The 14991-nt window shown below is 38.2% G+C and overlaps 1 protein-coding gene across 1 annotated transcript in view; it reads right to left on the reverse strand.

Annotated features, from left to right (window-relative positions):
• Positions 1–6378: 6378 nt before the first annotated feature.
• Positions 6379–14991, reverse strand: part of ALKAL1 (ALK and LTK ligand 1) — a 46663-nt gene continuing 38050 nt past the window's right edge. The window contains exons 5-7 of the mRNA XM_069778625.1: positions 12380–12460; positions 9963–10039; positions 6379–7039 (exon numbers count right to left, since the gene is read on the reverse strand). Coding sequence (XP_069634726.1) covers positions 9975–10039; positions 12380–12460 — 146 coding nt within the window. The 3' untranslated portion in view covers positions 6379–7039; positions 9963–9974. The remainder of the gene's footprint in view (positions 7040–9962; positions 10040–12379; positions 12461–14991) is intronic.

Here is a 14991-nt window from a genome sequence, read left to right on the forward strand (position 1 = left end):
TAACGCATCTTTGTACAACAGAGTATGACAGACTGTTTCAAAATCATTCACTTACAGACTTAAATAATTTAAAGCAATTGAAATTATATATTGTCCATAAAAAGTACCTATTCTATACTTTGTCTGAATTCCTGCATTGCAACCATCAGGATAAAAATCCAGGCATCATAACTTGATGATTCTCCATCTTCTTTTTTGACCTTTTTAATGAGAATAGGCTACAAAGGGTTTTTTTTAAATCCTCTATCATTACCGTCTGCTGAGATTCTCATTCTCAGCCCTTCCCTTTCTAGCCAAAACCTAGCAGAACACCTATGGCTTTATGTGTGTCTTCATCTCCAAAAGGCAAAGGGAGTAGGAAAAAAGACTGAAGAGCAGAAGGGAATTGCATATGGCTCCCTGCAGGGTACCAAGACTGTCCTCTGGTTAGTTCCCACCAGTCAGGGAAAGACCACCTGTGGCTCTCTTTCTGCCCTACACTAATGTTTCTGTATGAGATAAAATTTCTCATCTCTTTACAGCTCAGCAAAGTATGACTGCTTAAGCTGGGATGCTGTAGATCTCAGGAATCCAAATGCTCGGTGCCTGTGTCTCTCTTAGGACCTTGCTTCTCATCCTGTACTCTATAGCTATCCCCCCTGCACATGCTATACATTAGGGTCATGCCATTTTCAGGAGCAGCTTTGATCTTCCCATAGGAATTTCCCAAGCAAGCTATTTTCTCCAAACCAGTATTCACATTAAGCCCTGCCAGTTCCTGAAGTTTCTGATTTCCATAGGTCCTAAAGGATCAGCGACAGCTTCCATTTTGGAGCATTTTTACTTTTGTTCTCACACTGTCTTACTCTAGGTATCAGGAACATTACCAAAGAGCACTGAGTACCAGTTCTACAACACTCCCAGGAAATTAGACCTACAGTAAGAAATACCGAGGTCCAGACGCCCTGACAGAAGGAATGCCGTAGCACTGAGGCAGGTGGCACAAAAGAGTTCTATCAGCAGTGTAGGCAGAGCTGGTATATGTACTGTTGAGTTCCCTATGCAGTCAGCTGCAAGCGGTTGTCACAGCTTATCTTCACACTCCAGTTTTTAGACATTGGTACAATCGTATCTGTGCACAGAATGAAGGTGAATGGGTGGGCAAACATCAGCTTGTCTTATGTAACCAAAAGCATGCTTGGAAGAAATTAATATTTCTGTCCTATCCCTTCATCTGAGCAATCTGCAAAGGAACTATGGAGGGTATGTTCACCCATATTTCTACCTAAGCATTCAAGGCGCCATGCAGAAAATGCATGAGTTATATGGCTCTTTATACCTTTTAGCCGGACCAGGGAAAACACTGTAAGACAGAGGCATATTTACTGGGAGGAGTAGGCTTCAAAAGGGGGAAGAAAGGAAAGCCTGCAGCCTGTTCTCTCTCTTAGCCCTCTCTTATGACCGAATGCAAAATATACACCTCTCTTATGAAGCAAGATCAAAAACTGATCAATCATAAATATTTTTGTTGCTGGTAAGAAGTCACACTGGGTATCAAAGATGAAAGTTGACCTGTAAAAGTTTGCTAACAGACCTGGGTGACAGGGCAATGACTAGAAAATTAAATTAAGTGTGGATAATCATAAAGCAATGCATATGAGAAAAGTCCTATTACATACTTACGCACACATACAATGATGGACTTTGAGCCAACATTTTCTACCAAAGGGCGAGATCTGGAAATGAAATATTTCCATGAAAACATAAGTTCATTGCTCAGCAGTAACACAAGTGAATGTTACTAAGAAAGAAATATCGGTTACATGAATTGGAAACATTTAACATACTTACTATTTAGACGATGTGTTCTAAGGGAGGCAAATGGAATAAATGGAGCTCATACTGCAGAGAACAGAAGACTACTGCAAAATGTGCTTTGTAAGTAAGAGTGTATGACCATCAAGGAACATTTCAAATAGAAGATATCAGTTTTGTTTGTAGTAACTGAGGTAGTAATCATTCCTTGAACTTGTTGCTTCATATACAAAACACAAAAATAACCTTATTCAGTGTAAAACTGGACAGCAATGTCAATGACAAGACTATTCTTTTTAGCAGAAATGTCTTTAATAAGAGGGCACAGAAATTTTCTGACACTGCAAGTAAGCAAATGAATCAGATACTAAAGCAAAGGGCAGAATTACAGCACTTTCATAGAATTATAGGACTGATAAGGACAAATGATCACCAAAGCTAAATTAATTACACTCATTACATTATGTAATGTAATCACATTAGTAACACTTTACATGGACAGTAAAGTGATGCTGATATGTTTGAAAATAATACACATCCTTGGGTCAAAAAGCAAAACTCATGCTACCAAATGGTATAAACTTGTCTGTTGAAGTATTTAAGTACTATTTTCTTACAGTGAAGCTACATGAAAGTTTCACAAATTTTTTTGCACCCTGTTTTTTCTCTGAAGTCATCTCTTTTATGCACTCATAAATCTTGACCTGGTGGATTTTTAATAATGATAGCTTATATCTGATTTTTTTTTTAACATCTGTCTGTGAGCAGGTGATAAGGCTTTTGTATTCATGGAGACAATGAGGAGGTAATGTCCAAGACTGGGCAGTAAGCTGAGTTGTTAGATGGTTAATGGAGGAGGAAAGAAATAAAATGTAGGCCAGCAGTAAATATTAGCATAGGGAATTCAGTCCCATACTCTAGTGCAGGAAGTGCTGCCTACCCTCACTCCTTTTATTTGCACCTCTCCTTTATTTCTCCTTAGCAATCTTTCCCAGCTCAGGTCCAGTGCAGGTAGCACCTAGCCATGGGATGGTGAGAGCAGTGGGGCACATGTCAGGCAGATTCTTTCCCAACATGGCAGTCACCCATCCTAGCCTTCTGCACCAACCAGATGTCGCAGCTCAGTCTCTCACGCTAAACCATCTTGTGCTGGGTTGTTCTGACGTGTCTGAGAGCAGTGTCTCTATTTCTGCTGACCAATGCAAGCTTCTGACCCAGGTGCGTTAGGGATCCCATGGTGGGGCAGGAGGATCAGGTGAGATTGAAAGGGATGTCTGTGAGGTGCTGGTTTCTTTGGCCAGGTTGAAATAAGTAGGGTCACTACATCAGGGGTCTCCTGTGTCCACTGTATTCATCTATCTGGTCACCAAGTCTCAACTTCGTCCATCTCTCCCCCGCCTCCCCCCAGATGAAAAACACTATAGCCATTTATATAATCTTTAAGATATGATCTGAGCATATATTCGTTTTACATCTCAGTTACTCCACCATCACTGTTACTGGTGTTCACAAAAGGTGACCAGGTGCCTGTGTCCAAGGTGATTCTGCAAGTTTTTGCTTTCTATATTTTTGCTTGTCCTCATTTTCAAGGTCTTCTATGGTTAATATTTTCTTTTTAAAACTCATGTCTCATTCAATGTTGAAAGTTCACTTTCTGACCCTTACAAAATTTTTGTACCATCACTTATTGCCTATGTAGGTTTAGAGCTGTTTTTTTTGTCTTTTAAAAAAGCATCCAATAATCCACTCTCTGATCAGAGCCAGCTCTCATGGGAAGAGTTCCTTATAAAACTGCTTGGCTGTCTTGCTGTCTGCTGTCAAATCTCTGAGTGATGCCTTTAGACAGCCCACAGTGGAGCCATTATCCACCTCACCGATCATCACAAGGTCATTATTTCCATATACACTTTCCTCACACTGTTTTACTCTATGGCTTTAACATCACTGAGATGAGAATAGGGTCTTTGTCCTGCATTTGCATAGCACTGAAAACACAGACTAGGACACCTTCTACAGTGTTGTGATAAACAAAATAAGATGGTCTCAGCAATAAAGAGAGAAAATTGAACTTTGCTTTATAGTCTCCATTCACCCAGATCCAGATTAAATTGCTGGTGGCCCTGTGAATACCTCTGCAATATGCTAGAGGAACAATATTATTTGCCTGCATTGGTTTTCTTTACAAATTCAGAAGTCTGGAGCAATGAAGTTGCTTGAGAAAAGTAATCAGTTAACTGGAGTGAAAGACAGGGATGAGGCACTACCATAGCTGCTGGCCCTGTCCCTATCCAATATTCTCCATCATGACAGAAATTAGATAGAACCTTTTGAACCTGCAGGGACAACATGGTTATGGGAAAAGCTGTAAGCAGACCTTGTTTCTGAAGCCAAAATATTATTTAGATTTAATCATATGGAAAAAATTAAAGGAAAGCTGGAAGAAACAACAATCATGTATGAAATCAATTTAACCCAGAAAAAAACACAGCTTACTTAAAAGTGTATCATCTCCTCTCAGCTTCTATGGCATTTGGTTCTTTACTGTGTTTCCAAATAACTACACTCTAGACTTGATTCCCCAAATGCAGGCCCATTAACAAGTTTGAGAACAGAAGAAATACAAGGTATGTTTCAGCTTAAATAGTAAAGTGACTATGCTATGCTACTTTGTGATTTTTGTACTACTAACTTTAGCAGCTTTGCATCTAAAAACTATGATGAACAGTGCCAAAAGAATGTATAGAGGGAGGGTACAGAAAATCTGGGGTTTATTCCAGCCATTTAGAGAGTACTGAGCATCAAAAAGTCTCTAGGGCCTAACAGAAAGAAGGAATCTGTGCCACAGCTGTCTCAAAGAATAACTTGCCTCCAGAAAAAATCTAAGCCGTATGACTTCTGTGAAATTAGAACTGGGTTTTTTATCTTCTTATTCAGTTAACGAAGTTCTTCTTTTTCTTCATCAACATTTTAACTTGCCATACTAATCTCTGCTTAGAATCTCTGTAACATCTGTGAATCTTCTCAAAGATAGGGAGTTGATCACTTTTCTACTCAATAGGAAAAGGATGCCTTTATTTTCACAAAGGTGAAGCTCTTGATTCAGCACATTAGATATGAGGCCCCAAATTATATTAAATAACCCAAATTACGTGTTCTTATTGGAATTCAGATATCACAAAAAGTCACTGTCAGAAAAAAAACCACTTTTTCTGCTTCTCCTTTCATTGTTTTTAGTCCCTTGAGGAAAGAAAGGAGGGACTTTTTTAAAAATTGAGAAAACAAACCAGAGTGGAATCACAAAGGCAGGACAAAAAATACAAAAAATACAGATGCTTTTCTTGGAGCCTCTGATCTCTATTCTGGGCCTCATCCTTCCTCCTCTGGCTGAAGTGTTTTGGCCGATAAACCTTCTATGAAGTATGATACTCACACAGAAAGAAGGTTATCCATCTCACCATTCAGCCACTAGGATTTCCCATATGCTAGTGTATCTTCAGTATGAATACTGCCTCCAACATGGATTAGAATGAGGCTTAAAAACTTTGCTCTTACCAGAAGAACATGATGGCAAAAAGTTTGAAAAACAACCGTGTTAAGCATAAATACAAATGGCACAGGGCAACCTTCTAGCCAGGACTACAGAGGGAGTAACTACTTCAACAGCTGCGACTAAGGAGCTGGTTAGAAACACCTTCTGTAATATATTGTTGCTCGACAGAACATGATAGATAGCACCTGCAGAAGTTCTGGGTTGGACTGCCTGGTGCATCGTAGGACACTGCACAACTTCGGTGCTGAAACACACTGAACAATGTAGAAGGAAGAAACAAAGCCCCTTTCGATAATAAGGCAGCTGTTTGGTATTTGACAAGGAATACCAGAGCAGAGCTTCCCTGCTATTCTGTAGAGGGACAAGTGCTGGCCATAGGAGTTAAGGGGCTCAGGAAGTCCACACTGAGGGAAAGGACAGAGGCAACATCTAATCTGAGGGGATTAGTTTGAATGGTCACTTAATCACAAGAATTGCGATTTGGGCACAGTAATCAATGTGTGTTGTCAATTACTCTGGGCCTGACTGTAAAAACCTCACTTCATACTGGCTTCTTTGAAAAGCAATCGTATAAGCTTGCAATAAAAAATCTGAGACAAATGGGTAGCAAATGTTATCATCACAATTTGATTTTAAATAAGAAAGATGTGGCAACTGTGCTTTGGATTCTTCCCTAATAGTTAAGCTTGATGTGTCACCAGCCAAATTAATTCATTATATCCCTTGGTTTTAAGATATTATACTTTAAAGTATTTTCTCTTCTACTGGGCTATTTTATTGCCCTCTCTTCATCCTCACAGCAGGTCTCCCTTGTTCACAGTGGGTGCATGATGCATTTTTGTTTGCACCTCATTCAGCTGAAGAATGAATATCTGAATAAAATTTACCACTTGAAAACGAAATGCTGTAAAAAACTAAAGCCACAAGTTTGAAGTTCTCCATGGAAAATTATTTCAAGTTCACCAGATAAATTAAATTTATATATTAAATAAGTAACCTCTCAATAAATTTAAATAACCCCTCCTGGAAAACTGTTTATTTTTATGTTCTTTATTCCACCAAAACCGCATTGCAGTTTTCCAGTCTTTATATTTACATTATTTGCAACTCTTTCCATAAGTGCCAGTACAAATGTAACTGATGAAAATCCAGAATAGTCATACAAATGTTCCTGAAAGCAAGGTGCATTTCTGAGCAAATTTTTTTTCTGATGCGCAATAATATATATGTATATATTAACAAAGCTTCATAATATAAAATATCTTCCATGGCAAGTAAAACTTCCCCACTTACAGCGTATTCAGATTTCAGTTACATAGACTTCTGCATTTCAAGTTAGTGCAAATAATGAAAGTAAGAGCCTGAGCAGAATGATGTAAATACAATGGAACAAGAGAAACAGCAAAATTTTACCAGCTCCCTGCATACGGTTATAACGTTTAATCAGTATATCATTAGTATTCTTTATATACAGTGTATTTAAATAATTGGCTTGTCTGAACTATAGGCAACAAATTTACAAATTAAAATAAAATAATGTTTCACACAAACATGGAATGTCCGACAAATATATGAAAATAAAATGCATCTAGTAACAAAACGTTGTAAATCAAAAAGGTAAAAGATGTCTTCTCTGTCTTGGAAGATTTCAAGGCACTTTCTTGGCAAATCAGAATTCTCTCCTTAGTAGAAAGTCTGCAAGAGAAAAGGACATGCCATTTTATAACTAGTTTCAAAACACAGAGGCAGCCCGCTTAGTATCATTCTGTTTATAAATCAGTTTCCTGTGGATTGCGTAAATCTTAAGCTTAACTCCAGAATGCCAGTGGGTCTTGCCCTCCTGTGAACACTAATGAGTTTTTCCGTGGCAAATCCTCAGCGTCCATGCTAAGAGGTTTAACGCATAGCGGTCCATGCTGCTGCATCGTACAAGGAAGCTTCCCATACACAGTCATGGGCATTTCTAGATTCTGGGTTTCACCAAATTCTTCACTTCTATTTGCAAGGATCTGAATTAGGAAGAAAAAAAACCAAACCACACACACACAAAAAAAAAAACCCCAAACAAAACCGAAAACCCAACCCCAACCCTAGAAGCCGTAAGGGCCAGTCCCTGCCCCGACGGGCGTGCTTCCAACACCAGCCCCAGGGCCGGGGCCGCGCCGCCGCCCCCGCGGTGTCCCTCTCCATGGTGCTGAAACAGGCCGCGGCCGCCCCCCCCCCCGCAGCTCTGGCTGGAAGACCGGCTTTTCCCAGGGAAAACTTCATTTCTAACGGGAAAAGGGCACGTCTCTTTTTTGTACCCGGGCACATCCAGGAGAGGGAGGAAAATATTCGCATAATAGCCCCGCAGCTCTTTTTTATGAGGAAAATGCAGCCTATTTTAGTGCATGTGGGAGAAATGCTCAAAAATAGCTGCCAGTCCTTCAAGCGGGAGAGCCTCCTTCTTCAAGTCAACCGAGAATCTCCAAGAGTCTCTCAGGTGTTAAAGCAAAGGCAAATTCCCTTACAGCAAACAGGAACTATGACCCTGTCCTCTCTAAGCTAGTGTGAGGGTGGTGAGGAAAACAGATTCTCTGTGCCAAAAGACGGAGGAGAAGCAGTCACAGAATCATGCTAGAAACGCAGTGTTATCGAGGGATGAACATATATAACTCCTGTGCTGCCCGATCTATTTGGAGGGAAGAGAGAGCGACTCCTGCCACTCTTCATCCTGCTGAGGAAAATGTTTCCATTCCAAAAAGATACTGGATATGAGTAAACAGGAAGACCTAAGCCCGTTTTACCTCTAGGGGAAACTAGCCACTTCTATCTACTTGGTGAAGGAACAGGGTGAAGGAGCACAGAGGCAGCTGGGAAACACTCAGATCATAGCTCTACTTTTTCCTATGATGTTTTCTCTATTTTTAACAAAGTTGAGAGAAAGTCAGCCTAGATAAAACTTGAAGTGAACACAGTGAACATGAGCTGCCAACATTGCTTACCATTTAAACCCTCCCTTCCCCACATGTCATCTCTCTGAGTGTATTTTTGGCAGGCAAATTAGAACACCTGGATTTGCAAATCATAGCAACTTTTGATCCTTTTATATTTTAAAGTTGGAAATAGGATGAGATAGATGCCTCTGTAATGTGGATATGGAGGCAGACCTTTGACTTATCCTCTTAAAAGAAAAGGAAGCAAAGTATTGGAACACCCAGTAATCTTTCAGAAAGCCCTGAGCTATGAACTCAGGGGTGTAAAGGGATACAGATGAGGGAAAAACACAAGCTAAATAGGTGAAAGTGCAGAAAAGGAAAGAGTGCTGGGATGTTTTAGAAAGCTGAGATTTGAAAGAGAACACTGACAAACAAACAGGAATTTGGGCACCTAAAAAAAACAACCCAAACTTTATTAAAAAAAGGGCATTCAGAGCAGGATTCCTGCCCTAGTCATGAGAGGGAGATCCTAGCAAAGAATGAGATCCCTAGTCAGTTTCTGGTTCAGTGCCCCTGATATATTCAAAACTATCGGCAAGACCTTGAAGGCAAGAGGCCAAACAGACTGAAAATAGTTAAGGAAAGGAGAAGAAAAAGAAATTATGTCCTTTCTTCTCAGCATTGAAATATTGCCATGTTCATCAAAGCATTTTCTCACAGCCACCAAAATGAATCCCACCTCCACTTGGAAATCAAATCAGCTAACACTGACTCATATCCTACTCTTCCTTTCTTATTCTTGATTAGTATGAATTGAAGTCTTGATGCAGGAAGAAGTGACATACACAACTCCCCCAAACTCCAAGCTTGCAGTATTTGTCAGGAGGAGGTGGTGAAAGGAAACCATCTTTGAAGAAATTTAAATAAATTAAATTCACTGATTTTTTATATTTTATTGGTCAATAATAACCAGTGCTGGTTTTCAAGTTACTGTTGGAAGTGTAACCATCTTATTGATATTTGAACAACTGGAGAAAACAGCTCACTTGAAGATGTTCCTTTTATCAGTGTCAATGATATTTAACACATTTAACATGCTATTCATAAACAGGAATGGACTGGTTGCTTCCACAGCCTTTTACTTGAAGCCTTTAGCTTTGTCACATCTTTATATTCAGTTTACTTTCACCACATGAAGTGGTACTAACTTTAGAGAAACTCTCAGGAGACAATCTGGGAATGAAAAGTGGTCCCAAAGATGAATATAGTGACAGGGTATCTATGAAAATTGCACTGGCAGACCTGAGACCAAGACATTCTGCTTCTTCCATGGATTAACAACAAAGCCCTCTTCTGAAATGCCTGAAATAAATGTGTTGACGAAGTTCTCATGCATTTTTCTTTCACCAACCAGACTCCTTAAAATTTTGAACAGTAAGAGGTCACCCAGTGCATAATTATGGACTATGGTGCCACAAGTGACCTGTAGGAAATTACAGTGGGGCCTATCAGAGGTATCTGTGCTTATCTGTATTTCCATGAGGAACCAGTCAGTCCCTATAGCAATGCCAGAGCTGCATGTTGATGTACCCTGTTAATATCACATTTCTGTATGCACACCTGATAACAAGGTACAAGTGTGAAGTAAATCACTACACCATTCAACAAATAAGAAAATGAGTGGGAAAAATGGTACTTACATAGCAAACATCCTAGGACTGTGTACACAAAGGGCTCATTGCTAATCTTGTTAGCAACCTTGCACACCTTTTATAATCTATAAAACAAAATTACCCACAGCAATAATGAATCTCAGTTGCCAGATACCCTCAAAAAACTGCATAAAATTAATGTAGAATTTGTACTAGAATTTCAGACACTCTACACAGTGAAAACATTCTCTGATGGAAATTCATGAAATCATGTGTGCAAGATGCAAAATTACATTGTACCTTATCCTAGCTAGGGCTCTAAAGGAAATGTGAGTCATGGTAGCAATTAATTTTCTACCAAGTAGTTTCCTCCTAAGGTGTAGAAGTACTGGTTCAACTCCTAACTTTACTTGAAGGAATTTAACTTATTAACTGGGAGGCTATTCTAACCAGCAGACTATGAGGTTGTCTGAGGTCAGGCTCTTTCAAACTTTTTTATTGTTCCACTTAGTATTAATATTGATGGAAATCCATATTTGCCATGTCTAAGTACATCTCCTAATCATCAGACTAGAGATACTCATGTCCTACTTGCTGTCTCTCTCTCAGGTGTCCTTGGTTCAAATAACCACTTGGTTCAAGTGGCCCCTGAGCCACCGACATTCTTTCTGATGGAAAGATCTAACTATTTGGTAACAAGAAATACTTAGGTGAAATTTTCTTCTCTTGCTTGATAAGTATTTTAATAAAACTTAATAGAAATTGTGCCAAACAGCAAGAGACTGCTAACCTGAGTTCAGTTCTTCAGGGAATGTTTGTACAGAATATAACCATGTCAGCAGGAGAGGAAGTAACTCATCCTCAGACATCCTATGGTGGTTAAGGTGTCCTTGAAAGAAAATATCAAACACCTTCAAAGAGACAGGAAAAGATCCTGGCTATGATCAGCCTTGATAGCAATTCTAAACCCTGAGTGCTGGATAGGTTGGAGACAGTTCTGAGGGTTTAGCTCTCCTTTTCAGATCAACAGAACATTTCAAGTTGATTGAAACTCATTGTCTGCTTTGGGTTTGGTTGACGTAAAGCAGGAAAAAAACTTGCTTTAGTTTTAATTACATTTTTTATTTTACATTTTGCTTTGATAGTTGAACTTAAAAATCAGTTCTTCACAGAGTCCTAACCACAATCTTGTTTTTAAATTTAGAGAAAAGCTATTTAATTAGAAGAGAAATATTATGACTGTGTTTATTCATAAATAAAGGGAAGCACTCAGGCAATACAGGGGAGTCCAAATAATATTCATATACTCTGGATCCATGTATCAAAGTATGCAATATGCAACACACATGGTATTTTTGTCATGCAGCATGTAATAGATATATGTCTAGCCTACTCATATGTCCACTTACAAAGCTATATGTATATCTTTTGAGGATCAGCCATGGATTTCTACATTCTAACTTCTGATCAGTGAAAGGGTGGATGGAGACAAGGGCTGCTGCAGACCCTTTCAAAAGCCAGATCCTCTGAGGTGTGGAGCTTTGGTGAGAGCATCTCAGCTGCTCACAAAAAGTGTTTACCATCTTTCTAAGTCATGCAGACAAGAAGTGTCATTATTTTTTCATGTTAAACCCTGAAAAATTTCCAAAGCATCCTGGTCCACAGTTTGTGCTTACACATCACTAATGAGATTCACCTTTTCTAATTAAATGGTATTGCTTATTTTCCACTCACTTTATTTGAATTGTCCTTTGCACTAGAGAATGCCCAAGTGACTTTTTTTTAAGGGATTTCCATTTTGTTTGGGTTTTTTTGCTTGTTTGGTTTGGTTGTTTGTTTTATCCATTTAATAACATCTTAGGACAGTTTTATTTTCCAACCTCTGACAAAATTACATTCAGGCTGTGTTAAAGCAAATCTGTGGATCTCATATTGGAATATTGTTTGATAAGAACTGAAAGTATCAATAACAGAAATGATGAATTAATTGATTTTGTGTTCTTTAACAATGGTCATATAATAGAAAATTATCATCACAAATGGAAATATTCTAAAAAAACAAGATATAACCACACTATTGAGTGTTAAGAGAAGATGACAGAGAACGGTTCAATTTTATCTTATTGCACAAGTTAGTAAGTAGAGGTAAAGGGAGCAGGAAGGAGATTATGGCTTCGTATCTGCCCTCTGCATAAGCATGCCTGACTGGTTTTTCAGAGTGTAGTTTTCATTTCATTTCTGCTAGTCTCACTTTGAAGGAACTCCATTATTTGCAGCTGACTGCAAGTACATTAATAGAAAATCTCTGTATATTAGAAGACCTTGGGTATATTTTGTAGTATAGTGCTAAAGTAAAGAGCAACAGTTACAAAAGTACCAGCACATCAAACACTTAGTAGGAAAGGTAGGTTGGTTTTAAACAAACATCACAGCTATCATTATAAGGTACTTTAATTACTACTTACAGGCTGGTGTTGAGCAGTCCCTTGTGTTGTGATACAGTCGATGAAAGTGCTTGCTACACTCTGACGAAAATGTGACTGGTCCTGTTTGAAAGTAAGCAGGAGTCAACCATAAGCTTTCAGTGCCACTGCTTTGCAGCTTCAATGAATGACATCAACACATAGAATTAACTTCCAAGTGTTCTGACAAATTCACATTTAATTTTTTACTACATCTTAAACAAATATGATGCAACACAGTATAACAATGCTACTGAAATAACAGAAAGAAATACTATTGCTATGCTATTATGCTCATGATCTGAATAACAGAAAAATGGCCCTTGGAAATAATGGATTGGCTTAGCCTTGAAATTCCAGTAATTCAAAATTAACAGTAAAATTTCTTATATGGTGAAAAATAGACAGGTGCAACTACAACAGAATTTCATGTTGTCAGTAGTCAGTATTCTAATGTAGAAGGAATAATGTAGATGGAATGCAGATATTATTTCTAAAGATAAATAAAAGCAACATTTTAAGCAAATATAAGTTTCTAAGCCCTGGAAAGATGAAGTACCTTCATGTACTAATGCTTCTAATTTGCACATACATGGTTCATGAAGTTCCTAATATACAATGAGGGTGTTGAGGAAAAAAAATGACAGTTGAATAGCATCTAGGAACCCATCTCCTGTTAAAGTAGTCCTAGCAAGAAAGGGTGCAGATGTGCAGAGGGCAGCATGTGTTTCAATGTTTGGGTGAGGCAAAGCCGTGTGCCCAGGGTCTAGCATGCTGTGTCTCTGTTCTACCAGCATGTGCTCCCTTCTCTGGATATGTGTCATCTGCCCACATTAGTATTTGATAAGCTACTGGTCTCCAAAACATGGCTTAAAGGTAACAAGTTGCCAAAGAGCCCTTCCATAATTGCTGATGGCCCAGGGAAGGTATTACTGATGGCATCCCAGTTGAAAAGTAGAGCAAAAATGTAGTATTTGCATCATGTAACCTGCCTAGGAATACTACCACCGACAGCTGGGGATGAGTTTCCTGTGATTTGGACAGAAAACACTGACATAAAATGACACTAACTGCATGAGTAAATTTAACTTGCATCCTCTAAATTCAGCACAAATAGAAACCCTGAATAAGAAGAGCTTGTTTCAAGCAGCGCTACAAAAGGATCAATATGAATCATGCTGCTTTGACTAACTTTCCTGTCAGAGGAAGATAGTAAGCATTTCTGGGCAAAAATTATTTCACAACTTGAAAGGTGGCTTATCAGCCTGGTAAAACATAGCAAGCCAATTCTGTCTGGATAGTGGAGCCAAACTACCACAAGCTTGAGAGAAGATTCCTCTCTATGACAGTGAACACACTTGAACTTTAGATATATTTCACCATAATATGTAGATTTCATGAGATTTTTCAGCCACAAATAAGCTTTTCAATAAACTGACAAAGCAGCCTTTGCAACTTGGAAATGGAAAATTGTTGCCATTTTTTATCTGAGTGAGTAATTAGGCTCAAGAGAAAGTATGTAATTTGAAATTATCCAAGATATATGGAGATAACATCAGTTTTTGTCAATAAATAAATTCCATGTCCCTTCAGATAATACATGGTTTACTAGCTCTCTTCCTTGCCATCAAAAACAGGCTGTTAATTTTATTTGTGCCTTACAGAGCACTCTGTCAGCTGTTATTTCAAGCTGAATTGATAGATAGCTTTATGACTCACAAGATTATTTATGATTTGTCCTATAGTCGAGGACTGTTACATATGGTTCTTACTTGGCTTTAAAATGTGTCTACTATTGGCATACTAGAAGTGTACAATAATTTTCTTAATCCTGAAACTTGAAGATTATGGACTGTAAAGATAATGTTGATTTCCCCTTCTCTTCTCTTTTTTACAACTTCATTAGCTTAGGATGTTCTAACTCTTGAACTGGTAAGGACTATATCTGAACAGTTTACTTAACTAAGGTTAATAGAAGGATTATGATTTGAACAGAATCAAGAAAAACAATGTTAGGCTGTATTTTAAGAAAATGCCTGCAGATTACAGGACCTAATAAAGCTGTGGAAAAGAAAAAAACAGGCAGAAAAGCCCATCACTGATGATCTTTGGAGCACAATTTAAAAAAAAAAAAAAAAAAGAAAAAAAGATGTAGGCAGAAATTCTGAGCCAACAAACTTCAAGAATTTTGGAATGAACTTGCTTTCCTTATTGATTCCAGCTAATGTTAGTCAAATAATTTCAGCAATTTTGATGGCAACAACTCATGGAGAAAAGGATTATTAATTTAATGACTAGCTCCAGAAACAGACCTTCAAGTATTTTTTTCTCTTTTTCTTTTCTGTGATTTAGTATTCTCAAAATACCTTCTGTAAAACTCATGGTTGTTTTTCACTGTTGTTTTTGAGTAATGAAACTTGTGCTGTATTCATTATTTAGCTTCCTCAGATTCTTATGTTGAGCTTTTTTATGGTAGCTGAGCAGTTTCCAAAGTTAAAAATGAAAAGGCAATTATTAATATAAGCAAACCTTCATTCTGTCTCCTCCCCAGGAGAGGAAATTTCAGTATTCCTGTGCTATATAGGATAGCATAGTTGCAATCTATATGTTCTTTT

The sequence above is a fragment of the Haliaeetus albicilla genome, chromosome 3 (genome assembly GCF_947461875.1).
Source record: "Haliaeetus albicilla chromosome 3, bHalAlb1.1, whole genome shotgun sequence".
In the NCBI taxonomy this organism is placed as follows: domain Eukaryota; kingdom Metazoa; phylum Chordata; class Aves; order Accipitriformes; family Accipitridae; genus Haliaeetus; species Haliaeetus albicilla.